At 49.5% G+C, this 27,882-nt stretch overlaps 1 protein-coding gene across 1 annotated transcript; it reads right to left on the bottom strand.

Annotated features, from left to right (window-relative positions):
* Positions 1 to 646: 646 nt before the first annotated feature.
* Positions 647 to 27,882, bottom strand: ARHGAP40 (Rho GTPase activating protein 40). The gene is given in 24 exon segments (XM_072801872.1): positions 647 to 858; positions 1,856 to 1,909; positions 2,533 to 2,534; positions 3,042 to 3,089; positions 3,092 to 3,214; positions 3,711 to 3,889; positions 4,316 to 4,401; positions 5,338 to 5,417; positions 5,420 to 5,484; positions 5,487 to 5,580; positions 7,239 to 7,276; positions 7,279 to 7,323; positions 8,813 to 8,972; positions 9,345 to 9,423; positions 9,837 to 9,918; positions 11,884 to 11,919; positions 11,922 to 11,975; positions 11,978 to 12,047; positions 12,580 to 12,732; positions 17,700 to 17,917; positions 20,385 to 20,497; positions 23,002 to 23,069; positions 27,557 to 27,685; positions 27,808 to 27,882. Coding segments are annotated over 24 exon segments (2,142 nt in total). The 3' UTR covers positions 647 to 767.

Raw genomic sequence — 27,882 nt, 5'->3', positions numbered from 1 at the left:
TGGCCCTCGGGGAAGCTGCAGGTGCAGAGGTGTGGCCAGAGCCCATTAGTGCTGGACTGGAGAGAAAAAACCTTGAATGAAGTATAAGCGACATTTCACGTGTGCCTTTCATCTTCAAGCGGAATTTAAATATGATATTTCAAAATGACAAGATTGCACAAAGCAGCATGTAAATCGTGAGAGCTGCGGAGAGAGGACTCTGTCTTTCCGGTTCTCCCTGGGCTGTTCACAGCCACAGCCCCAGCTCCTCCTCCCTGGGACCCAAACCCTCATCTTTCCAGGGAGCTCAGAGAAGGCAAGGGGGTTGACCCAGGCCACAGAGTTCTTCTGGCTTTGTCTCCAGTATTGTCCCATGATCTATTCTAGGGCCTCTTTCAAAGTAATTTTTCCTGGAGGGAAAAAAAAAAACTGCCTCTTGATAGAGCTGCTGTATTTTTTATTCTACTCAGGCTGGGAATTATGGACCAGACTCTGTAGAGATCCAAGTACCCAAGTGTTGTCGCCATACAGCTGGCATGGGGCAGGAGCCACCATCCGGAGAGCTGGGGAACACACCAGAGAGAGGGGGCTCTGTGGGTGTGGTCCTGAGAGAGGACAGTCCCAGCCCTGAGAGTCCTCTGTGGGATCTGAGAGGCATTTCAGAGAAGGTCCCCTTGGAGGAAGACCTAGACTTCCCCTTAGGCAGCTGTGCTGTCATGCTGTGTACACTGGCACAGGCCACAGGGGCAGGGCGGTGGCATGTGGGGCTGCTCCTTGGAGTCCAGGACTTAGGTGAGGCTCTGTTGAATGACCCACTCGCCACAGGGGTTGGCGTGATACAGATCTAAGGGGTAGGCACCTGAGGCCAGGTGATGTTCACCTGTGGAAGTGGGGACGGAGGAGGCTGAGGGTGGTGGGTGGGAAGACGCTGCTAGCGGTCTTGGAGCCTCACCGAGCCAGTGTACCGCCTCCACCCCTACCTGTGTGAGCCTTGGCTGCTGTGGCTCACAGCGACCCCTCTCTAGACACTTGACCTCTGCAGATGTCGGATGCCTGGCAGAGGGGCTCGCGCTGCCTCCCCCAGGGCATCCCGCAGCCGATGTCTGCCTGGTGCCCAGGTAGGAGCCACCGACTTCCAGGCCTCTGTAGGGAACCACGCGGACGCAGTCTGCACGCCAGAGCCCCCATGTGGCCAAGGCTGGACTTCTCTCCTGGCCTTCTTCCCCTCCTCCCTCGGAAGGCTGTGCCTGAGGAGCAACCCCTCAAAGCACCTCGGCTGCAGAAATCTTATCTTAGCCTCTGCCCTTGGGCCAGTGGTTCTCAAAGTGCAGTCCCTGCACAAGCACCAGCAGCATCACCTGGGAACTCGTTAGAAATGCAGATTCTCAGGGCCCAGCCGCTGTGTCTTCACAGCCCTCTAGGTGATTCCGACCCCGTGGTACAGTTGGAGAATCACTGCACTAGAGAATGCAACTGAGAACAGCTGCCCATCCTTGGCTCCCATGAAGCCAGGGGAAGAAGCCTCAGAGCGGGGCATGTGCTTGCAGAATTCCTTAAGGAACCCCTGGCCATTGATCCAGGAGGAGCCTCTTCAGTTAGGGTGCCCCAGAGGCATCAGTCTCACTGGTCATAGGGCAACTGTCACACTAAACAGAAATTCCTGCCCTCCCCCTGCCTCAGGCCAGCTCCAGGCAAAACTCCACACTCCTGGACAGGATCCTGAGGCTCGGCACAGGCTGACCCTTAATCCCCAAGAGGCTGGAGGGGAAGGCTAACCCCGAGTGGACTCTGGCTTCCCCCAGAGGGGTCCAGTGAACCCTCAAGGTCAAGAGCTCCCAGGGACCTGGGCTTGGACTCGTTCCCCATCCGGGGCTTAGAGATATTTCTTCCAACTTCCCAGAGGAGGATGTCCGCTGCCTTCACAGGCCTGCTGCCACAAGACGGAGAGAGTGAAACCTCTGACCTTCTCTCCTAGAGGCAGTGACAGCGACTGTTTATGGCCCCAAAACCTGGAAGGGGCAGTCCTCACAGATTTGGGGTGCCAGCTGGGAGAGGAGACATAAGAACCCTCCTGGCAGAGCTGAAGTCCCTGAAGGAGCCCAAGGCCCGAAGGTAAGGGAGCAGCAGCTGGATGGCACTCAGGGGGCCAGCCATGGGTCCCCTGTCACCAGAGCATCTGGATGGAGGCTGTGAGGAGGGGTAGGATGAGGGGTGACAGATGCAGGTAGGAACCTGCTGTGAGAGGCAAATTCTAAGTCAAGGTGGATTATGAATATGGTATGATTACATATGGTAATTTAAATTATCATATAGTTGTTATGTAATTATCATATTATAATCATGGATATCCTGAGTTCAACTCCAGACTCTGTCCCCAGTTTGCTGTGTGGCCCTGGGCAAGTCCCTTTCCCTCTCTGGGCCTTAGTTTTCCCATCCATACAAAGAGGAAGTAGACTAGACACTTGCCGAGGACTGGCAATCCAAGAGTCCTTTGTGCCAACTCCATCAAGGAGGCTCCTGAGAGCTCAGCTGTTTCATATATCCTGGAGCAACTGCTGCATATCAGCCCCACTAATCCTCTTTCAGCTCTTTGGCCAGGCTTCCTCAGGGCCTTTGCACATGCTGTTTCCTCTGCCTGGAAGCACTACCTCATTCCCCAAACTATACCAGGTGTGTTGTTCTCCATTTACATTGTTCCCTGTATTTCTTGTGAAACCAAAACAGTTTGTAACTTGATATTTATTTTGTGGCTTTAGACTCAGGTCCGTCTTTTCCACAGGGTGACAGCTGGTAAGTCCAGCGCCCCTGTCTATTCTTTTCATGGTGATTCTAGCATTGCACATGGGACCTGGTCTATGGTAGACAGTGATTAAATATCATTATTATTTGTAGCCAAGAAGCTCTCTAAGAAGGCTGCAGAACCCAGTTCTGACCACTCCAGAAAGGAAGGAGCCAATGGCATGAGTAACTCCCCTCAGTGGCCTTCGGTTCTGAGAGGCCGACCCCGCCTTTGCCTGCTCCCTGCAGGTGAAAGGCTCCTGTCTCAAGGAAGCGCCCCTTACCACGGAGGGGAGGCTGTTTATGTCCTCACTGCCTTCTTGACCCTGTGAGAGCCAGGACTGAACCACTCTGTGAACCGCCTGGGGACACGGGCCAGTTCAGTGCTGGGAGTCAGGGGCACCTCCAGGGGATCTGTGATAGGCCAGGCCACCTGGATCTTTGCCACTTTGGGAGTCTACTAAGAAAGAAAAAGATCCATCCACATAGGACACGCGTGCATGCCTGGAATTCAAATGTGTGAGCATAAACACACATGCACGTGCACTTACACAAATACCCATGCCAGAAGCACAAGATGCACACATACGCATGCACGCCAGCCCTTTGTGCACACAGCATCTCATGTTCACATACATAAGGCCCCCCAAAGTGTGCTTACACAGACAGGCATGGAAACATACGTGCACATACCTTCACACTCACACACACACGAGGAGCGCATGCAATGCACCTACAGACGTGCATACAGTTTATATAAATGCACATCATGCGCGACGTGTGTGACGCTGGTCAATTTCTCTGTGCGGGCCCTGCTCCGAACTCCTCCCAGCAGCACTCCGTGTTCTCCTCGAAGGCCTCTCTTTCCTACCACTCATCTCTTCGCCTCAATCACCGCACAGCTCACAACGCACCGCGCCCCCCCCCCCCCCCCCGCCCCGTTTCCTCCTCGCCCGCTCGGACGGGGCCGGCGCGCCCCCTGGTGGCCGAATCGGCAGCGCCGGGCCCGGCAGCCAGGTCGCGAGCACCTGGAGGAGGAGGGTCAGGTACGTGCTGTGTGCTGTGGGGCAGCTGGTGCTGTGGGACAGCTGCTCGATGGCACACTCAGGCAGAGGTGTCCCCAAGAACACACCTGGAGTGAGTGGGCTAAGGCTCTGAGAAACCCCAGCCAACCCTGCACTGGCAAATTCCCAAAGACCATCAGATCAGCACATGCCCGTCTGTTGGATCAGAACCCAGCAGACAGAGACCGATGAATCTAGGCCCCGTGGACCTGATAACAAAGAGCATTTATGCAGCTCTGAAAGAAATGGATTCCATGCTGGGATCCTAGATTTACTGCCTGCAAGACACCTGAGCAAGACAATACACGGGGGGGAAAGGGAAGAGGCAATTCTCCCATTTACTAATGTTAGCAACAAGAAAATGTTTAGGTATTCTTGGAATTTTTAGAACTCCCTACAATAAAAATTATTATAATCTAATGTGTCTTAGTAATCACATCAGCTCAGAGATGAAAGACACAGGGAAGCAAGAACTGTGGCAGTGTAGGCGGTACCGCGTGGGGGAGGAGCCGGGCCATCCACGCTCTCGCTCTTGAGCTGGGCTGGAAGGCTGAGCAGAGCTACCAGGCCCAAGCCCTTCCTGAAAACGGAAGGGAATTGCAGGCAGAGCAAACCGCATAAGCAAAAACTCAGAGGTGTGAGGTGCCGGAGGAGTGTGGAGAACCAGCTGGCATTTGGTGTGCGTAGAACACAGAAGAACGCCTGGGCTTGGTGGGGGAGAAACAGAACAGTTGGAGCTTCACTTGCTGGTTTCTAGAATTAAAAAAAAAAAATGCCGATCTTACTGACTTGATGGATGAAGGAAGGGAGTGAGGGGGAAAGGTGAGTCAGTGGATGGATGAGTGGAGGGGTGGGCGGGTAGGTACATGGGTGCATGTTGGATTGATGGGTGGATGTTAGAGGCTGAGCACTTCCCAGTGCTGTGGCCCGCCAGCAGGGGTGGGCCACACTGCCTTGCGTTCACGGGGGTCTCCAGGCCTGGCTGGGTCTTCCCAGGGCTCCTACTCGGCCCTCAGCCTTCAGCAGGCCTTGTATGCCTACAGCACAGAAGGATTTCTCTTCTTACTCTTGTTCCTCACCCTTGCCTTGGACTGTTAATCAGGGTGAGGCTCATGGTGCGCCAGGGAGTGCCTTGGTTATCTGGCTGTGGCCTGTTTTAGGCAGGCCCTGTGCTCCTGGGGCCTCCTGGGGCCTTTAATGATGGCTTTCTCAGCATCATTAAAGCTTCCATGTGAAGGAATTCCTTGTAGAAGCTGAGGGAACACCCAGAATCTGGGGTAGACCAGACAGCTGTGGACTCTCTGAGAGGCATAGCAGTGGAGACAGAAAGTGGAGACAGCTCTCTGACACTAAGGCAGGGGAGGGAAGAAACACAGGCCCACACGTAGGATCCAATGGAGATCCCAGAAGAGACACAAGTAGGGATTGGAGAAATACAACTAGGGATATGTCCCTCACGCTGGCAGGAGCATCAGGGCAGCTGACCTAGAGGAGGATAGGAGCCTGTCCCTGTCACCAGGATCGACACTTCATCCCTTCCACCCATGGTGGAGCCACAGCACTCGCTGCCCATAGCAGGTCCTGGTAGTGCACACAGTCATCTGCACCACCTCAGCCACCCCCTCTGCCAAATGCTTCTCTTTGCCCTTGGGGAGTTTGGGGGCAGGAAATTTGGGGGCATCACCATGGAAATGTTCTTTAGAGTCATCTTCTTGCTTGGCTCTCAGGCCGCCTCCTTCCTGAAGAATTTCAGGAGTGCCTGGGGAAGGCCACAGAACCTCCCTTGGATCTTAGCAGGTCCCAGCAATCCTTACCTTTCCCAGAACACCATGCTGCACAACTCGAGGGGGCACTTGGAGGGAGCCTGAGGCTGCAATATGGGTGTCCATTTTAGCTTTGCCATCAGCCCATCAGGACCTCCCTGCGTCTCAGTCTCCTGCGGTGCACATGTGCCCATACCCTTCCCCTTCCCTCCTCCCTCAGAGGCAAAGGAAACATCTGAACCAGATTTCAAGTTTCCGGCAGAAAAGTCACAGCTCTGGGAAATGGGTCTTTTCCCAGATAGCCCCAGGAGAGCTGCTTTTTCTGGAGACTGGATCTGCCAAAAATGCAAAGGAAAAAAATAGGGGAGCAGAGACAATGGGGAGAAAGGGGGGGAGATTATAATACTGTCATCTATTAAGTATTCTTTGTGTTTCTGGCCTCTGTGTTAGCATCTTACATGCATTTGTCATCTCATTCAGTCCTCACAACCACTCTGTAAAGTGGGTTCTATCATTGTGCCCATTTTACAGAGAAGGAGAATGCACCCAAGGTCACATAACCAGTAAGGATGAAGGGAAGGAGGGAGGGAGGGAGGGATGGAAAGGTGGAGACACAGATGGTGGATGGATGGATGGACGGATGAAAGGAAGGATGGAGGAAGAGCATACATGGAGCATCTACAAGGTACCACACCTTCTACTCTATGAGTTCTCGTGCGTTAGCTCTTGTAATTGCCAAAACATTGCACACAATGCTATTATTATCCTCATTTTACTGAAAAGAAAACAGAAATTCAAAGAGGCTGTCTTTTCTACCAGAGCCGAGGCACCGAGAGCGAGGTCCCTTGAGCCCGGCTGTCTGGTTTTGCAGACTTCCACGGGGCCTCCAAGTCCGTGCCCGCAGCAGACGAGGGCTCCAGCAGGCCTGGGCTTCCTCACAGCTCCACCCTAGAGGTCCGCCTTGGCTTTGACCCAAAGCCAGCCAAGTGCCAGAGCCCCACCCCCAGTCCTGAGCTCCTACGCCCATAACACACAGTGGGAGTGCCCTAAAAGAGTGTTTCCCAGATTGGCATCCTCCCACTGCAGCAGAACACAGCGGGGCAATGCTTTTCCCGCACACACATGAGGTCCGCTCGGCCAGGCTGGGGGAGTGCTGCAGGCTGTGGGCCCGCAGCCCTGGGAAGTCTGCAGGGAAGACCGAGCCCCAGCCTTGCTCCACTGAGTCAGGGTTCACCCCTCTTGTTTGGACACAGAGTCCTTTCCCCGTAACACCTGTCAGCACCACACGGGACTAGCGTCCGGCAGTCCCCGCTCCGGAAAGCACGGATTTCTTTCAGGGCTCATCTGCTTGCTGTAGGGAAGAGGTCTCAGGAAAGACTCAGCCGTCCCGTGGCCGTCACCGCACGCAGCCCTGGCCATGGTTGTTGAAGGGATGGATAAATCAATGATTGAGTGAGCAGATTTAGAGACCTGATGGTGGCTGTGGGCTGAGATGGTGGAAAGAGGCAGCTCTGGTTACTGTGTCTCCTTTTCTTCTTTTTATTTCTTTTTTAAGTAAGCTCTACACTCAATGGCTCAAACTCACGACTCTGAGGTCAAGAGTGAGGTGCTCGCTCTGCTGACTGAGCCAGCCAGGTGCCCCAGTAACCTTTACCCTCAGGGCATGTCTGCTGGGTTCTGGGAGGATCCGCTGAGCAGGTGGAGGGCCTGCAGGTACTGCTTCAGGTCGGGGCTGTTTGAGGGAGGAGGGAGGACTTGGCCTTTGGTCTCTGGTCTCTGTGGGAGGTTCAGGGACTCTCCCCTGTCAGTGTGGAGACCCCCTCTTGGGGAAGGGAGATAGCAGAGGCTGCCAAGTCCAGGAATGGCCAGGAAACCCTTCATCAGGAGACCTGGAACTGTTTCCTGGGCTGGTGTCAGCTCAGAGAGCTCTGACCAATGCTAGTCTCGAGGCTCGTTCCCTATACTGTGTAAATAAATAAATATCATGCGCATGCACACACACATTCACATGCATGCACCCACATGTGAGCACACACACACTCAGATGTGTGGTCCAAGAGCTATAGTCCAGGGTGAGAAATGCACTGAGCCCACAGTCACCTTTAGGAGGGGAGATAGTCAAGTGCCCTAGAGACAAGGTTTAATGGAGCCCTTTGCATTTTGAGAGCTTCAACGGAAGAAGTGTCGCCCAGCTGGGGTCAGGATCTCCAGGGAGCAGAGGAGGTGGGAGTTACAGAGTTCAGAGAAAGAGTTCACCAGGCCAGACCAGATCCACCAGCTGATAGCTGGTGGAGCCTGGGGACCAGCTGCACGGGGGGTGGACACATGGGGTCGGGGACGGAGGCTGAGCACCAGGTCTTCATCCCTCAGATCCTGCATGGCTCGACTTCATTCTTCATTCACTCATTCATTCATTCATTCATTCATCTGCTCCTCACTCAGCAAGTATCATCCAGTGCCTGTTGGGTGCCATGCTCCAGTCCAGGGGAAACCAACGGGACCCAGATTTGCAGAGCTTATGTTTCAGAGGAGAAGATAGTAAGTGAGCCAAGAAATGACTAAGGATCTTCAGACGCTGATTCACACTAGGAAGGAAACAACAGGGTACTGTGATAGGCAGCGCCTGGGTGGGCCTCGGGGAGGCGCTGACCCCCAGCTGCCATCCCAGTGCCCAGCGGCAGCCCACAAGCCGTGCAAGGGGGCAGGTTTCCAGAACAAGAGGGCAGGGCACAGGGCCTGAGGGAGGAAGGAGGAGTGGGGAGGCTGGGAGCCTGGCCCATGTGAGGAGGCAGGGCCCAGGCCGGGAGGAGCCCAGTCAGAGACAGGAGGGCCCTGGGGGCAGAGAATGGGAGACACCAAGCTTTATCCCAGGCAGTGGGTCGTGGACCAGGTGGAGCTGTGTGGTGACAAGATCTGGTCTGAGTTCTGTTTGATTTTTTATTTTTTTAAAAGAGTTTATTTATTCATGAGAGACACAAAGAGAGAAGCAGAAACATAGGCAGAGGGAGAAGCAGGCTCCCTGCAGGGAGCCCAACACGGGACTGTGATCCTGGGACCCCAGGATCACGCCCTGGGCCAAAGGCAGACGCCCAACTGCTGAGCCCCCAGGTGTCCTGGTTCTGTTTTAAAACGAGACTGTATGATGCAAAAGCTGGAGAGGACTTCTCGGGGTCCCTGCCCTCGGCCACACATGGAAATGGGACTGCCTGAGCCCTGCAGCTTGCCTGGGCATCACAGGGAAGGCCGGGAGGAATGCAGCAGTGAGCAGAGCCTCCGGCAGCTCCCGGGTGAACCTTTTGAGCACATCTTGGGGATACATCTTGGGGTGAACCTTGTCCCAGCTAAAAAGGCCAGTGTAGAAATCTCTCCCCAGGTTTTGTTCCGTCCCCTGCAGGGTGGAGGGGCGCCAGTGAGAAGCTGGCCCAAGGCTCTAGGGAGAGTTGCTCTACCACTTCTCTGGGCCTGTTTCCTCATCTGGAAAGCAACCAACCATCTCTGAGGGCTGATCCGAAGACGAAATGGTCTCATTGTATAAGTCTCATGGCACAGGGTTTCACCCAATAAATGTTGGCAGGCTGACTCCAGGCCCGCAGCTCCACCCCTGCGCCATACTGTGTCGCCTCCCTGCCTTCAACCCTCCTGGAACTCCCTGACCCAAACAGGACCCAAGACAGAACACGGACAATCTGGGAACTGGGTTCTCCCCTGGCTTAACTCGGGAGATGCAGCCTCGAAGATGTGGGGGAAACCACACCATTACCTTGACCCTGGCCTGGGATCCGGGCACCCTGAGAATGCCTTCTGTGTCCAGCTCTCTCTTTTCCAAAATAGGACAGCAGCTATGAGAGAAGGAAGCCAGCGTTTAAACCATGAAAAGTGGGATTCAAACCGGTGTGTTTATCTCCCATGAAAACCGGGCCGAGGAGAGAGCTAGGAGAAGGAGAACAGCTTTCTTGGCCATTTCCGGGAGCCAGCCATTGCTCTGAGAGCTTCATACGCATTTTTCTCATTTATTCTTTCATAAAAGGAGGATACTGTTATTATAACTTCATTACAGAGATCTTGACAGGGAGAGTCATAGAGGTTCAAAGATTCATCCCCAGTTTCTGAGCTAGCAAGTGTCAGAGCCAGATGTTGAAACCAGGAGTCCCAATTCTAAAGGCCACACTTACTCCCCAGGCTAGACATCTCCCAATGGTGGCCCCAGACACAGCCTCTCATGAGCAATGAGCCAAAGCTGGGGACAACATACAGCTTGAAGGACCAGGTGCTTGGGAGGGCTTTGCGATCAGCTTCTAGCAGGACATCAAGGGGCACCCTGAAAAGCCACGTTTCTGTGGAAAGTCAAGAGCAGAAGGAGCATTTCACACCCTTGAATGACAGTGGGGTTCCAACCTGCGAGATCTTCTGGGCAACTGAGTCAGATTCCTTCCCTGTGTGAAGACTGGGCTCGCTGGAGAACAGCTGAGCTCAAACTTCACATCTCTCAGGCAGAACCCTTGGTCTCAGCAGTAATGAAAATGTTAGCTGCATCCCAGACCAGAAAATCTCAGCTGGATGAAAAGGTGTTGAAATGAAAATGTGCTGCTGCCCCACAGAGCACGCGGTAAGGTATGTACCAGTGGCCTGGGGTAGATAGTCCAGCTCTGCAGGCATGGGCCACATTCCCAAGACATATTCCCCAGGTCTTCTTACTCATCCTGTCTTACGGTCTTCTAGGGCATGCTCCTCCTTCCAAATCCACTCTACCTTCCTTCTCCCTCCACCTGTCTACTCCCCTCTCTGCAAAACCCCTACCCCTGGTCTGTCTTATCCACTATCTTCTTTTCTTTAAAGAAACAAACAGGGCAGCCTGGGTGGTTCAGCGGTTGAGCATCTGCATTCGGCCCAAGGTGTGATCCTGGAGTCCCAGGATCGAGTCCCATGTCGGGCTCCCTGCATGGAGCCTGCTTCTCCCTCTGCCTGTATCTCTGCCTCTCTTTCTCTCTGTGTCTCTCATGAATAAATAAATAAAATATTTTTTAAAAATAAACAAACAAAATTCACAGTGTGTAGTGTTGACCCTGATGCAGTGAAATGAACACTCTCATAATCTATTGAAGGGTAACACACACCAAGAACCGAATAGGTATATTCCAAATAATCTAAGGCACATTCAAAATTGTATGTACAATAATAGGGATTGTATTTTATAATAGGAGAAACAGGGAAATAGTAAATGTCCACTGATAAGGAAATGGTTAAATAAATTAGAACATATCCCTAAGGAGGAAAATAATACCATGAATAAAAATCATGTTTTCAAAGACTGTTATTAATAATTGTCATAAATGATAATATTATTCCAACCAGGTTCATTACCCCTCCTTGTATCTACACCCTTTCCCATATGAATTTGCATACTTCCCCACTCCTTTGCTAGTCAGCCAAGTGATAGCTTTTTTTAAAAGATTTTATTTATTTATTCATGAGAGACACAGAGAGAGAGAGGCAGAGAAGACATTAGGCAGAGGGAGAAGCAGGATTCCTGCGAGAAGCCAGATGCGGAATTCAATCCCAGGACCCCCGGATGACGCCCTGAGCCAAAGGCAGAAGCTCAACCACTGAGCCACCCAGGCGTCCCACAATAGCTTAGACCAGTGGATCAATAAACTCCGTGATGCATGCAGAGGTTCAAATGCATTGTATGGTAGGGTTTGCTCTCTTGTGCTTCTGCCATTAACTGGCAGAAGAACAGGCTCCAAATGGCCTGCTGGTCCAGGAGGATGAGATACATGAAGCAGATCCAGACCCAGCCAACAGCTTGAGTCAAGGCCACTACATCAGCCAATCCCTAAACATGCGAACAAGAGTAAGTGATTGTTGTTTTACGTCATGAGTTTGGCAGTTGTTTGTTATGAGGCAGTATTGTGGCAATAGCTGAATGATACAATGGGAAATGTCCATAATTCTATAATATTTAGTGAAAAAAAAAGATACACATGTAACACAGGACGATGATGCACAGAGAGTTAATAGCACTTATATATGAATTGAATTTTTCCTTTTTGTATTTTCTCTATTTCCCAAATTTCCTACAATGAACAAATTGTAAAAAAAAAAATGAACAAATTGTTTTCAGTTGAAGAAATATACATATATGTATATATATAACACATATATGTAACAGAATAGACATATATGGATGGATGGATATATACATATAACAAAGAGATACAGCAGCTAAGCATGCTTTAGTGGAAGATTCTCCATGCAGCTCCTTGGATGAGAAAACCATGGGTTTTTGGAGTCCTGCTCACTTGTTGCCTTCCACTTCCCTGCCTTGTTCCTCTTCAGTCTGAGCCACAGACCACACAGAGCACAATCAGCTCCATGAGGGCCAGAGCAGGGACTTCTGCACATCCTGCAGGGACAAGTCTCCTGTCCAGGTCAGGCCAAATCTGCCTTTGGGAATCCTAAACTTCTAGGGAGGGAGGTAAGGACAATTGCTCAAGGGACACCTGGTTGGTTCAGTCGGTTAAGCATCAGACTCTTGGTTTTGGCTCAGGTCATGATCTCAGGGTCTTGAGATCGAGTCCTACATAGGGCTCCATGCTCAGTGTGGAATCTCCTTGAGGTTTTCTCTCTCCCTCTGCCTCTGCCCCTGTTCACTCCCTCTCTCTCTCTCTCAAAATAAACAAAATTAAAAAAAAAAAAAAGGCGATCGCTCAAGCTGCATGTCTGGTATGTGTGTTGAGGCTCTCCCATCCCTTGAAGGAGGTTATGAGAAGGAAGAACAGAGTGGGTGGGAAGTGGGGCTCAGGATTCCATCCCAGGTTCAAGTTCAAGCTCTATCTCTGACTGAGAGGGTTACATTCTGAGCTTCTAAATTCCCATCTCTCACCATAAAATAGTGCCTCTCTCAAAGCGTTTTGTGCAACGGGCTAAGGGATGTAAAGTGCTTAGGGAGCCACCCACATAGGAAGGCCCCAATAAACAGAAGCTATCTTTATTACTTGCATTCCAACAGAAGGGGCTGAAGGAGTGGGAACACTGCACGGACCTCTTATCATCGCTTCTATTCCGGTCCTTTGTTGCTCTCCTTTGCCCCATCTGTCTCCACCCTTGGCGGTGCCACCCATGGCTCCAATGCTCTTCTTCCTATTACTCTGAATAATAACAGAATATTAATGGAAAAATAAAGTATGCTCGACTGCGCCTCTGGAGGCCACAGTGGGGTCCCGCAGGCAGCACCAGCCATTCCCTCTTCCAGAGGTGAAAACCAGCAAGAGGGAGGGACTGATGAATTTGCTTAGTATCGCCAGGAGGACTTGAGCAGGTTTTTCCAGAAGGCCGCATTCGAGTGCCCCACGAAGGGAAAGGAAGTGTGCTCTGGTTGTAGGTAATGATGTTACGTCAATCAGCTGTGGTACAGGGGATCCCTGCGGTTTGGCGCCTGCCTTTGGCCCAGGGCACGATCCTGGAGACCCAGGATCGAATCCCACATCGGGCTCCCGGTGCACGGAGCCTGCTTCTCCCTCTGCCTATGTCTCTGCTTCTCTCTCTCTCTCACTGTGTGCCTATCATAAATAAAATAAAATAATAAAATAAAAATTTAAAAAAAATCAGCTGTGGTACAGCCTAACACTTGCCGCGTGAGCTGTGGTGTCACACCTCCTGGATCCAAAGTCTGACGTTCCCTGTGAGTTTGGGTAAATCATTTTACCTTTCTTTGTGTCTCACTTGTGAAGAGGGCTAATGACAGGATCTACTTCATGGGATTGTGGGGGAGATCCAATTAAATAGAGCATATAAAACAGTGCTTCACACACAGTGAGTCCTCAATAATTATAACTATTACTATTTTTTAGTTTAGTTATTCAGGGGGTTATTGCCAACATAGCAGAATGAAATGAAATCATGAATGTAAAGTACTGGGTATAATGCCTGGTCCATTGTAAAAGGTCCATATGGAATATCTTTAGATTATTTACCATCATCATTCATGGTTTAATGGGTGAAATCAAATGATCAAGGCTAGAAGGTAAGATAATGTTGAGCATTAATTATCTCTGATGCTTTAGAAATAGAAAGTCAATATTTAAAATTTTATTTTGATGTCCTGTGCTTACATAAGATATTTTCCCTGGGAGAATCTAGGTAAAGAGTACATGGGAGCTTTGTACTATTTTTGCAACTTCTTGCTTCTCAAAATGAGAAAGAAACATTATACTTGGGTGAATGAAAGTGCTTTCCCATTGGGAAGGGGGCATGCTTCCTAAGCAGTGGAGAGTAAGGTCCATCGGGAAGGGCTGGTAAGGGCTGCTGGCGGCTCCGGTTCTGCCTCAAGATCAGTCAGCTCTATCACCTCTCTCTGAACTTCACTGCTCCTTTCCTGCCAGTGAGATGTGGGTGCAATGACAACACCATCTCCTAGGGTGAGGTAACGAAACAAGCCAGTGCATGGAAATCTCTGGAACAAGGCCCAGAGCCAGCTACCTAGTGGTTATCCAATCACATCAAAATATGGTCAGTGAAGAACCTCTTCCTTTAAGTAACAGCAGGACATGGGAAAACCTATACGCAATGAGAGGGGTCAGAACAGTGGCCGCCCTAGAGGGTGGGGATTAGCCAGGAAAGGTGTGGGGAAGGCTTTAGGAGTACAGGACATGTTCTAGATCTTGATCTGGTGATAGTTATACATTAAGCTGCACATGGTAAATATCTGCGCACCTTACCATGCACTGTATTTCCATCTTAAAAACCTAAATATAAATGATGGCATCCTCATTTGGAAGGAACTGTGCTGGGACAGTTGAACCTTTTGTGGGGGAGGCGCGAAAGGCAGAAGCTGGGCTCTCTCTTTCATACCAGACACCACAATTAATTCAAAAAATAACTAGAAACAAAACACATAGGTGAATAGTTATCAGTTTGCTGGATGAAGCATAAAAACTTTCTAAGGGTAAAAATAAAAAAGAATGCAAATGAACAAACATAAGGTGAAGAAGGAGCATAAAGGCCTGTAGCTCCCTGCTCCCCAGTCCCTGGCACAGGCAGTTACTCAGCAGGTGGCTGTGGTAGGAGCTCAGTGAATGAAAGGTTCAACCCCTGTGTGCTGGGTGCCTGGCAGCTTGGCAGGGGTGAGGAAGGCGAGGCAGGCTAGGGCGAGGCAGAAGGGCTGGAGGATGGGCCTGGCCACCAGCCCTCTGGACAGCGTGTTCACCGCAGGGAACCCTTGCCCCAGGCACAGGGGCCTCCGAGCACCTTCCTTCCGAGGGGAAGGCTCCCTCCCTCCCGGCCTCTGTCCAGAGGTCCCTCAGGCTCAGCGGTTGGAAATTGGGCAGAAGGGGTCCCCTGGGTGGCTCAGCGGTTGAGCTTCTGCCTTTGGCCCAGGGCGTGACCCCGGGATCTGGGATCAAGTCCCACATCGGGCTCCTGCAGGGAGCCTGCTTCTCCCTCTGCCTATGTCTCTGCCTCTCTCATGAATAAATAAATACAATCTTTAATTAAAAAAAAAAAAAAGGAAACTGAGCAGAGAGGCAGTGAGTCAGGACTGGCTGCCTCCCCATTGACTCCAAGCTCAGAGCCCCAAGAAGCAAATTCCCAGGCTTGTGCCCTTGCACAGGCCCACGAGACTCAGTAGCAATCGCCTACGATTAGGGCCTGAGATCGTGACCCCAGGAATCAAGCTCTTAGGCGGAGGATTCAGGCCTTTGCCTGAGCAAACCGCAGGAAGGAAGAGTGGGATGCTTAGAGGCGCGCCCTTCTCTTACTTCACAGCGCCGCCCCGTGGGGCAGCTGGAGAATGCCCACGCCTGAGGAATGAAGGCCACTTACCGGGAGGAGACTTAGAAGCCCGGGACCTGGTATTTTGATAGGGATTGCATTAAACGTGTAAATTGCCCCGGGTAACATTGACATTTCCACGATATTAATTCTTCCAATTCATGAGCATGGAATATTTTTCCATCTCTTTGTGTCTTCCTCAATTTCTTTCAGAAGTGTTCTATAGTTTTTAGGGTATAGATCCTTTACCTCTTTGGTTAGGTTTATTCCTAGGAATCTTATGCTTTTGGGTGCAATTGTAAATGGGATTGACTCCTTAATTTCTCTTTATTCAGTCTCATTGTTAGTGTATAGAAATGTCACCATGGACTTTCTTCAGAGAGTTAGAACAAATTATTTTAAGATTTGTGTGGAATCAGAAAAGACCCCGAATAGCCAGGGGAATTTTAAAAAAGAAAACCATAACTGGGGGCATCACAATGCCAGATTTCAGTTTGTACTACAAAGCTGTGGTCATCAAGACAGTGTGGTACTGGCACAAAAACAGACACATAGATCAATGGAACAGAATAGAGAACCCAGAAGTGGACCCTCAACTTTATGGTCAACTAATATTCGATAAAGGGGGAAAGACTATTCACTGGAAGAAAGACAGTCTCTTCAATAAATGGTGCTGGGAAAATTGGACATCCACATGCAGAAGAATGAACCTAGACCACTCTCTTGCACCACACACAAAGATAAACTCAAAATGGATGAAAGATCTAAACATGAGACAAGAATCCATCAAAATCCTAGAGGAGAACACAGGCAACACCCTTTTTGAACTCGGCCACGGTAACTTCTTGCAAGATACATCCACGAAGGCAAAAGAAACAAAAGCAAAAATGAACTATTGGGACTTCATCGAGATAAGAAGCTTTTGCACAGCAAAGGATACAGTCAACAAAACTGAAAGACAACCTACAGAATGGGAGAAGATATTTGCAAATGACGTATCAGATAAAGGGCTAGTTTCCAAGATCTATAAAGAACTTATTAAACTCAACAGCAAAGAAACAAACAATCCAATCACAAAATGGGCAAAAGACATGAACAGAAATCTCACAGAGGAAGACATAGACATGGCCAACACGCACACGAGAAAATGCTCTGCATCACTTGCCATCAGGGAAATACAAATCAAAACCACAATGAGATACCACCTCACACCAGTGAGAATGGGGAACATTAACAAGGCAGGAAACCACAAATGTTGGAGAAGATGCGGAGAAAAGGGAACCCTCTTACACTGTTGGTGGGAATGTGAACTGGTGCAGCCACTCTGGAAAACTGTGTGGAGGTTCCTCACAGAGTTAAAAATAGACCTGCCCTACGACCCAGCAATTGCACTGCTGGGGATTTACCCCAAAGATACAGATGCAATGAAACGCCAGGACACCTGCACCCCGATGTTTCTAGCAGCAATGTCCACAATAGCCAAACTGTGGAAGGAGCCTCGGTGTCCATCGAAAGATGAATGGATAAAGAAGATGTGGTTTATGTATACAATGGAATATTCCTCAGCCATTAGAAACGACAAATACCCACCATTTGCCTCAACATGGATGGAACTGGAGGGTATTATGCTGAGTGAAATGAGTCAATCGGAGAAGGACAAACATTATATGTTCTCATTCATTTGGGGAATATAAATAATAGTGAAAGGGAATATAAGGGAAGGGAGAAGAAATGGGTAGGAAATATCAGAAAGGGAGACAGAACATGGAAGACTCCTAACTCTGGGAAACGAACTAGGGGTGGTGGAATGGGAGGAGGGAGGGGCGTGGGGGAGAATGGGTGACGGGCACTGAGGGGGGCACTTGACGGGATGAGCACTGGGTGTTACTCTGTATGTTGGCAAATTGAACACCAATAAAAAATAAATTTATTATTAAAAAAATAAATAAATAAATAAAAGTATTTCATTCCTAAAAAAAAAAAAAAAGAAGAAGAAGCCCGGGACCTGAGCTGCAGCTTTTCGTTTCATTGCATACCTCAGGCCCCATTCTCTGAAGACACGCCCTCTGCAAATTACCAGCAGCTCCCAGTTAGACTCAGGAAGCCCTGGGACATAGGAGCCATTCCCAACCCCTTCACGGATGGAGCAGCTGAAGCTCAGAGATCTTGCCCAAGGTCCCATAGTTGCTAAAGACCTCCATGTAAAATGGGAGCACAGTGGCCTGCAAGCACGCAGGTAGCATGCATGCCCTAGCGTGCAGGTGCACACAGACGCACGTGTGTGCGCCAACACAGCCCTCCAACAGTATCACTGCAGGAGGTGGTGGCATGAATGCCACTTATTCACCATTGAGCTGAAGAAGCCAAAGATGTCTCTGACATCTCTGACAGGTGCTTTGTGTTGTCTTCCGGTTGAGCAGACACGGATGTCCAGCCGGCAGCACACAGCAACCTCCTGGGTCGATGTCAGGGTGTATGGGAGCCCCTGGTGCTCATTGTCCAAGCTCTGGCCACCGAGGAGGCCTTACAGGCCTGTGTCCTGCAGCCACTGGGATTTGGCTTCTCCTCTTACCAACAGAGGAGAACACCCAGATGAATACACACAGCTACATGCTCAGCCACATGCACTAAAGCCACATATAAGAATGCATACTCACATGGACGCAAGGGGCATCCACATATCTGATCACCAGAGACCCCCTAACACCAACTAAACTCATCAATGGGGAGATCTAATAGGATGCCTGAGAATACCGGGGATGCTGATGGGATTAACCACTATCTGGATGTAACCACTTCCTGGATGCCACTCCTGGGAAACAGAGCAGGCTGGGGAAGGCCTCCTGTATGCTCTGATTCTGAAATGTAGCAATGAGCTCACTCCCCCTCCCAGATCTGGCCGTGACCACAGAACCACGTGGACGCTGCTGTGTAGAGTGCCAGCAAGCAGGTGGTGTGCACTTGGAAAGTCTCTTCCTAGTCAAGACCTTATTTATAATGGAATACACCCCTCCGCTATGCTTCACCACCGTCCTACAGCAAAACCTTTCACCCAAATCAGTCCTGAGTCCCACTTCCACAGATTCCACCAGGAGTTCAGGCTCTGGGCCTGGGAATCTGCACTTGGAACAACATCCCCAGGTTACTGGAGCATCTGGGAAACACTGGCCTGGTTAGTTCCTTCCTTATGACAGGGAACAGATGAGAGCTCAAAGAGGAAGTCGCACACACATGTGAGCAGACGGGGCGGGGGAAGGGGCTGTATATGGTTGTACCCAGTGTGACCAAGCTAGTCCACCAGGTGCTGGTGGTTTAAAAAACCTAAAACTGCTTTTATGACAGTATGGATTGCACACATAAGCCAGACACGCCAGTCTTACAACATTTTCCCTATACTTGGGCACCAAGCAAATGCTTCCAGGGTAGCCACAGCTTTGTGGGTCCTCCCCTAACACGGGCTGGCTGGTGGAGGCACTGATTTCATTGCAATGCCAGGAGTTTTTCCCTCCTGCTAGCCACAGGACATTTGCGTGGGATCTTTTCAACAAACCAGTGTTTCCTGAAATCAAGACATTTACCTATTGCCTTTATAATTTTTTTATGATTTTATTTATTTATTCATGAAAGACAGAGAGAGAGACAGAGACAGAAACAGAGGCAGAGGGAAAAGCAGGCTCCACGCAGGAAGCCCGATGTGGGACTTGATCCTAGGACCACTGGGTCAGGACCCAAGCCAAAGGCAGACGCTCAATTGCTGAGCCACCCAAGCATCCCGCCTTTATAATTTGTATCTGTATATAATTAGTCATGTACAATTGTTTACTTAATATTTTCCCTTAATCCGGGGTCACATTTTAACTAACGCCTATTCTTTTAAACCCTCAATATCCCAACCATTAAATGGAGCATCTACCACCACTTCTGTAAGTAGAAGTTAATGAAAACAATGACTATGTTAACATTTTTGGTCCCATGGCTCCCAGAGGCTCCCGCTGCCCTGTGAGTCTTAAAAAGCTCCTGTTTCTATTTAGTTATCCACATGGGTTTCTCCATTATCCACTCTGGCTTCAACCCCTGTTCTGTGTGAAATTGGATTGCTGGCCAGGTCATGATGGCCGGCCGCTTTCCTGCAGAGGGGGAATCTCCCCAAATCACTGTTTCGGTGCCCAGTGATGTGTATTCCATACTTGAGATGCTGCAGCAGACCTTGAGGGATCCATGTCTCCCATACAACCACATGTTCTGGAAACCATGGGCTAGTGTAGTTGAATTATATGCCCAACCAAGGAGATTTCCACGGCATGCTCTCTCCATTCCCTCATTCACTGAGCAACTATGGATGGAGTATGAGAATGTGCGTGGCTCGGGTCCAGGCACTGAGGAAGTAACGGTGAAGAAGATGGACAATGTCCCCAGCCTTGTGGAGCTGACATTCTGGGTCCTGAGCGAGAACTGCATGGCTGAGCCCTGTCAACCCCCAGAGCAGTGAGATAGCCTCATCATCATCGTCGTCGTCATTATCATCACTGTCGTCATCATTATCATCACAGTGACTGCTGCTTTACACTGCTGAGTTTGGGATGCCCATGCAGTAATAGGTAACAGGGACACAGGGTTGTCTGTCACGCAGAGAGAGATGGGGAGACACTTACATTTGAGCAGAGCACTTGGAGTTCCACTGGAAAGTCAGCTCCACAAGGGGACAGACTTCCCTTTGTGTTGGCTGTTGTATAGCCTCAGTGCCCCAAACAGTACCTGGCATGTAATAGGCACTCATCAGTATTTGCTAAATGAATTAATCTAAGCAGGGCATCTGATTTACATTATAAAAAGATAATTTTGACTGTTGCACGGGAAAGGGGGACAGCAGATGGCCAGGAGCAAGGGCAGGGCAGGGAAGTCAGTGAAGAGAATACTGCACCAGTCCAGATGTGAGGCAAAGCCCTTTCCTGTTCTGGTTTCCGTCAGGCTCCTATAGCATCTCTCCCTGTAGAAGGCAGAGCACCCAGCAGGACCCAGCCAGGGGCCTCACCTAGTGGGAGCTGGCCTTCACCCCTGCTGCTGTTCTCTTGCTTCGGCTCATCTCGCTATTGGATCCGCTCCACCTCCATCTAAATGCTGTCCGTGGACGAACTTTCCACCAAGCTATTATTTAAAAAACAAAGACATAGGGATCCCTGGGTGGCGCAGCGGTTTGGCGCCTGCCTTTGGCCCAGGGCGTGATCCTGGAGACCCGGGATCGAATCCCACGTCGGGCTCCTGGTGCATGGAGCCTGCTTCTCCCTCTGCCTGTGTCTCTGCCTCTCTCTCTCTCTCTGTGTGACTATCATAAATAAAAAAAAAAAAAAAACAAAGACATAAACAACAATACACTAGAAAAGAAAAGAATGCAGCTGGAAGCTACATTCCTCCAGCCACAGGAATTGGTTCATGGAAGGTAACACAGAATACTTGCTGGGAGTTCTGAGATAGAGACAACCAGCTGGCTCTGGCCCTGGATGCAGAGCGAGTAGCCCCAAGGAGGTGGTGGCCATACAGTGGGGATCCAGGCTCAGAACAAAGTGGATCTCATACTCAACATAAATAGAAAATTTTAAAGCTTGGTCCTAGATGATGTCATTGTGCAGTTGAGTCACAAGAGGGTCACCTACATGGTGCATTTTACTGGAAAGAACCTTGTTGAGGAGGTAACATGGTTTTTTAATCCATCCCCCCCGACAGAGGCTTGGGTTTTTTCCATCTGTCAGTATCACGACAAGCATCCTCATGTTCATTATCCTGTTCCCTTGTGTGGAGGTACCAGGAGAACAGAGGGCCAGAAGCAGATTTGCAGAATCAAAGGGTTTGCGGGACTGTGACTCCTCTTGCCAAATTGCCTTCCAAAAAAGGATTGTTCTATTGGATTTGTTTGTCGTGATTGCTGTTGCAGCCTGGACAGGGTGCTGGTTTTGTTCCTGCTGCCTGCCTGGCCTCTGTCTTGGGGGGTTCTGTGCCCTGGAGTCCCTGGGGCTGCGTTTTGCCCACAACTTGAGATCCCACCTGTCAGTGTTCCCCCAGCTTCTGGAGATGTGATCCAATAACCTGGTCCAGTGTCATGGATATGTGACCTGAGCAGTCACAGGTCCCCTGCTTAGAAGGGCCTCCTGCTTGGTTTCACCATCATCATGGGATTCTTGATAATGTTTGAACAAGGGTCCCCATGTTCATGTGGCGCATGCATGGCTTGTGCCTTTTTCCCAAGTGTCCTGCCCACACACTGAGCTCAACTCCAAGTGATACATACTCACATCCTGAAACATACTCAAATGTGGTAAAGTAGAGAAATCTTAGGTCCGCCAGGGCCCAAAGGAAGAGGCAGGGCACCAGCTCTCCCTGGGTAACGGCTTGGCCATTTTCACCGAGCAGAAGCTTAACTGGAGACCGATTCCCAGTTAATTATAAAATTGGCTGTTCCACTCTATTTATGCTTTTTGAGAAAGCTGCTAGTCGGCGCACCTCCTGTGAATCTGTTTGGTCCCCCATGCTGGCACACAGTTTGGTTTCTTTAGCTGTTTTGTGATTCGCTTGAAAATTGCCGGCATCTGTGTGTTTTTGTGACAATTTGAAAACCTCAGTGACTAAACCCAAACAGAAGTCAACTGTGTCACCATTTCAACAGCTAAGCAATGAGAGAGGAACGATCATTTCTCTGGGTGAACATCCTAAGGGGGTCAGACAGGGGCACAAGAAAGAAGAGATGAGGGATGCCTGGGTGGCTCAGCTGTTAAGTGTCTGCCTTTGGCCCAGGCGTGACCCTGGAGTCCCAGGATCGAGTCCCACCTCAGGCTCTCTGCATGGACCCTGCTTCTCCCTCTGCCTGTGTCTCTGCCTCTCTCTCTCTCTCTCTGCTTCTCATGAATAAATAAAATATTTTTTTTAAAAAAAAGAAGAGATGAAATAAAACCCCAACGGTTCTAAAGGTGTTGTTGTGCCAAGATCACAGTGTGCAGCGTGGCCAACAAATCTTCAGTTTAGCAGAACTACGGGCGCTCAGCGCATCCACAAAATTCATTCTGAGCTTCGCAAACACAGTCAATTTCTTTTGTTTTGTTTTCAACATTTTATTGATGTATAGTGTGTGCAGAAAAGTGCACAGATGTCTCTAATTGTAATTTTGTTTTTAGGCATTTCCCGAGCACGTACTACATACTCACTAAGCGACGGTTAACCACATCAGACAGTTCAGAAGTTAAGAACTTTGGCTCAAGTGTCAGACAGGTCTGACTTTGAATCCTAGATCTGTCATTTATTAGTGAAGTAACCTTGGGGAGCCTCAGCTTCCTCATCTTCACATGGAGACCACCTCGTGTGGTTTAAGAGCTACTCCAGTCAGCCAGCCAGTGTGTATTGAGCTCCTGACACAGCCAGTCATTAGAAAGCTAATGTACGCCAAGTGCTGGAACAGAAGTCCTCAGTGATTGGCAGCTTGATAAATACATGTTGCTTCTAGGTGCTTCCCACCTGACATTCAGAGGGACAAGTGACTTGCCCGAGGCTGCCCAGGTGATGAGCTGTTTCTAGCTCCTGGTCTGCAGCGAGGAGCCAGAGGCTTACAAGTCCAGCCTGTGACAAAACATGCCATTGGGTCAGATGGTCAGGGCAGCACTCACAGCTGCTCAGAGCTCTCCCGAATGCGAAGTTTCTCCCCACACGCCAGCTGGTCGTCCCCCCAAGCATCCTGTGGGAGAAGGCAGCGTCCTGGAAGTCCTCAGCTCCAGTCCGTATCCTCTAATACTTACTCTGTGTAACCATGGGTGTGTCCCTTTCGGGATCATGATCTGAGCCAAAGGCAGACACCCAACTGAGCCACCTAGGTGCCCTGGAATTGGGTTTAGAGCCAGTTGCTAAAATGCCGACATCAGCTGCTGGTTCAGGGTGGAATGAAGACAGACGAACGCTGGGTGCTCAGAGGTGCCTGGTTACACCCGGTCATAACCACCCCTGATTTCAAAGAGGGCACAGACGAAGGTACAAGAAGGGAAAAGCCACAGACATTTGGCATTTCCATGGTTTGATTCCTGGGCTGCAGGAGGAGGCTTCTGGTAGCAACTCAGCTGTTTTTGGTCCTAGTACTATATTTTACAATGTTTGAAAATGTCTTCCCAACAAAGAGTTCTAAGTGTGCAGCTTGTGTTGTCCTGTGTCATTTGAGTTAGTACTGGGCAGATCAAATTATTGTTCTCAATTCATTATTCCTCCTTCTACTGACAGACTTTGACCCCACCCATCCATTGACTTGGGCTTTGGGCACATGCCAGGCTCTGGCCAATGGAATTTAGTGGACATGAGATAAACCGAGGCATGAAATGTGCCTGCATGATGGGGCTGGCCCTCTTGTACTTCCCATCACCATAGGAAGAACTGTCCCTGGATGGCTGTAGCCCGAGTCCCAGAATGAACACATGGCACAGACCAGAGACCAGCCAGCAGGAGAAGCAAGTTCAGCCAGACCCACAGCTTGAAATGGAGCCACCAGCAGAGCCTGGGGCAGATCAGTGACCCCTCAGGTAGCCAGCAGACACATGGCTTGAATAACGAATATTGCTTTCATGAACGATTGCCATTGAGTTTGGGATCATTTGTTACACAGCAATAGCTGATACAGACAGTGTATTATTGAACAACCTAAACAGCTTGGCCAGAGAACTAGTGGGTCCACTCTCTCCCACTCACACACATTTCCAGATGCTAGGTGCACATGCCCCGTGCACACTCCATGTCCCACCCTCCCCCCAACTCCCAGATGAAATGACATTCTAGGTTCTGAGTCAAGAGAAGGGTGGGAATCGGATCTCTCAGAGCAGAGGCTGAAAGGCAATGGGTACATCAGGGAACGTGTAGGTCCATACTTTCCCATGCACATGGTCATGTGTGATAATGTGGGCTTATGGAGGGTCTTTCCTCTGCTGCTTTAGAACTTGCATGGAAGTCTGAACTCTCTGTGCCCACACAAGTATGCTATGTAACTTAGTCTATGACTGTGATATGGATGTGCCCCTTTGGATGTAACATCTTTATGCAGTGCACAACCGGAACATCAGTACACAGCACTTTTGCTATTTATGAAGCAGTCCCTGGGAGAATGGGGGCAGGGCAGGAATAACATATAATAAAAGGCAAATCCTGTGTTTATATTTTGAGTATCATGTTAACTGAGCTCCTAAACTACCTGTAAGGCAACAACTTTCCCCTTAAGACGGGATTGCTAGACTTTGAGATTTAGACTGACCTTCCTAAAGGTCACCACTGCATAAATGTGGTGAACATTTCTGGGATGGCTAGGGGAGATGAAAGTTCTGCCCAAGACCTCTGGGATGATGAATGTGCCCAACCAGAAGATCCGGATCGATACCAAGCTCCACCTGAAGTGGCAGAGTGGCCACCCTCCTGTGTCTTAAACACTTAATACAGCTTGCCATCATTTGAACATAAGGAGGTCTTAACTTTAAAAATCCCCCAGTTACAATTTCTCTTGAAAAGAAATAAGAAGAGATGATAATCCTGAGGCCCCAACCCTAAGAAGCTGGGTGATGGCCACCCCTTCCAGTGAGCTTCCAGCCAGCAGTGAGTCCTTGCTCTACTTTCCAGAGAGGGTCTGAAAGTTCCCAGGGGGTTGAGGTTTGCCTCCATCCTTCCTGTAAGCAAGGTCATGGACACTAGCTTGTCCCCACCTGAGCCACTTAATCAGATTATTTTATATGCTAGGCAACATCTGGAATCATGTTGGTCATGTGTGGCTACTAAGCACTTGAAATGTAGCTAGTATGACTGCAGAGCTGAATTTTTTATTTTATTTCATTTTAACCTTGTGAGTGAGTCTGAGGGACCAGACAGGGATGAAGCCCTGCAGGTAGAGGCAGATGATTACTGTCCAGAGAAGCAGCATGGAAGTGTGAATGCTATAGATAGAATACTACCCTCCCCACAGAAAAGGTGCCCAGGTCCCAATCCCCAGAATCTATATGTTCTGCTACATGGTGAGGTGGGGATTAAGATTTCCATTAAGATGGAAGGGTGCCTGGGTGGCTCAGTCAGTTAAGCATCTGCCTTCAGCTCAGGTCATGATCCCAGGGTCCTGGGATTGAGCCCTGCATCTGGCTCCCTGCTCCTTGGGGAGCCTGGTTCTCCTTTTTTTTTTTTTATTTTTATTCATAGAGATGCAAAGAGAGAGAGGCAGAGACACAGGCAGAGGGAGAAGCAGGCTCCATGCAGAGAGCCCGACGTGGGACTCGATCCAGGGTCTCCAGATCACGCCCCGGGCTGCAGGCGGCGCTAAACCGCTGCGCCACCGGGCTGCCCGAGCCTGGTTCTCCTTTTCCCTCTGCCTGCCACTCCCCCAGCTTGTGCTCTGTCAAATAAATAAATAAATAAATAAAACCTTAAAAAAAAAAAAAAAGATTGCAGATGGAATTTAGGTTGCTAACCAGCCAACCTTGAAATAGGGAAACTACGCTGGATTATCTAGGTGGGCCCCATGTGACCACTAGGGTTCTTAAATGGGGAAGAGGGAACCAAAAGAGTGAAAAACAGAGACACAGCAGCATGAGAAGGACTTGGGTGGCACACTTTGGAGGTTGAAGGGGACCACAAGCTAAGGAAGGCAGACGGCTTCTAGAAGCTGGTGAACGGGCTCTCTCCTAGAGCTTCCAGAAAATAGCCCTGCCAACACATGATTGCCCTGGGAGACCCCCTTTGGACTTTTGGCCTCCAGAACTCTAGGATAATAAATCTGTATTGTTTAAGCCACTTAAATTATGGCAGCAATAGGAAATAATTAGCACAGTGGCTTAGGGTCCAGGGCCTGGAGTCAGACTGTTTGGGTCTGTCCTCTTGATGTGTGACCCTGGGAAAGTATCTTAGTTAGGCTCTTGGCTCCTCCTGCTAAATGAGGGTGGCGATGATGATAACAGTATACATAGAGTTGTGAGGAAGAAGTAAAGTAATGCATACAAATCATTTGGCTTCTACTAAGGGCTCCAGTAAATGTCTAAAAGCAAAACTGTGCTTCAACACAGCCTACAAACTACCTAAGATGGGGCAAACAGCCCAGAGGGACAGAACAGTAACCGGAGTAGGATGGGGCTCAGAAGAGAAGGCTTCCTGGAGGAGGCAATGTTGGGACTCAGTTTTATTTTTTTTTAAAGATTTCATTTATTTATTCATGAAAGACACACACACACAGAGGCAGAGACACAGACAGAAGGAGAAGCAGGCTCCCCACAAGGAACCCAATGAGGGGACTCGATCCTGGATCCCAGGATCAGGACCTGAGCCAAAAGCAGACATTCAACCACTGAGCCATCCAGGAGTCCCAGGACTCAGTTTTAAAGGGTCAGTGAACACTAGGGAGGAAATGAGATGTGCAGAGCTCGCAGGACAGGAAGCAGGTTACTATGCTGGTAAGTACAAAGGAATTTTCCCGGTGGGGGGGGGGATGGGAGCCAACATTAGGGATTGATGAAAATGAAATTGGGAAGAAATAAAGGGTTGTGGGGAACAACTCCCCAAGCAAAATAAAATCCAGAAGCCATTAACCAGCAACACCTGAGGTTGGATTACAACAAAATTCAAAACTCCTGTGTAACAAAGATACCATAAACAAAGTTAGTGACCAGCTGATAGGATATTTGCAACAAATGATAAAGTTACTATCAAGTTTATATAAAGAGTTCCTAGAAATCGATAAGGAATGAAATACCTTCAAAAGACATCTGATAGAAAAGTACACAGCACATCTGAATTAACAGCCACTGGAGATAAAAGGTAAACGCTCAATAGGAAAAGATGTGATTAAGGAAATGTAAATTAAAACAACGAAATGTTTTCACCTACCAATTGGCAAACACCAAAAAGATCACTAATACCCAGGAAAATACCCAAGAAAAAGACATTTCACATTCTGTGAGCATCTGCTGGCCATCCTGGGTGGAGCTGGCAATGCCCAATGGGAGGGGAGTAGGAGGAGTGGGGAATCCTTTTTTGTTTGTTTGTTTGTTTGTTTTTGGGGAATCCTTGAGCTGTGAAGGGTCCCAACCTAACCCCTCAGCATAATGAGAGGCTTCTCCTTTTGTTTCACTGTGAGGCAAGAGAGGAAATACGGAGCCCATCAGAAGGGACCTGCCTTTTGTTGGTTTGTAAGCAAGGTGAGCCCTGGAGAGAACCTGCCTGCCCGCACTTCTGCAGCAAAGGTGGTCGGTTGGCAGCACCAGGGCCGCCGCTGGGTCCCAGGGAACGCAGCGCCCAGGTGGGAGTTCCGTGGTGGACATACAGGAAGGCGTGTGTGAGCTGCAGCAGCTATCAGAATGGCACTTGTTGAAAATGAAGGAACAGGTTCAGAAGGGCGAAGTAAGTGGAGGACTCAGGGCTCAAATACTGATCTTTCTACCACTCGGAGGAGTCAGGAGGCCTGAATTTACCTCTGTTTGAGTCCTTCCAGAGGATTCCCTCGGACTGCTAATGTTTGGTGCACACAGTGCGCTCCCCACGTCCAT

This window comes from Canis lupus, chromosome 26, assembly GCF_048164855.1.
Source record: "Canis lupus baileyi chromosome 26, mCanLup2.hap1, whole genome shotgun sequence".
In the NCBI taxonomy this organism is placed as follows: domain Eukaryota; kingdom Metazoa; phylum Chordata; class Mammalia; order Carnivora; family Canidae; genus Canis; species Canis lupus.
The sequence above is the reverse complement of the archived record's forward strand: the minus strand, read 5'-3'. Positions and strand labels throughout refer to the sequence as shown.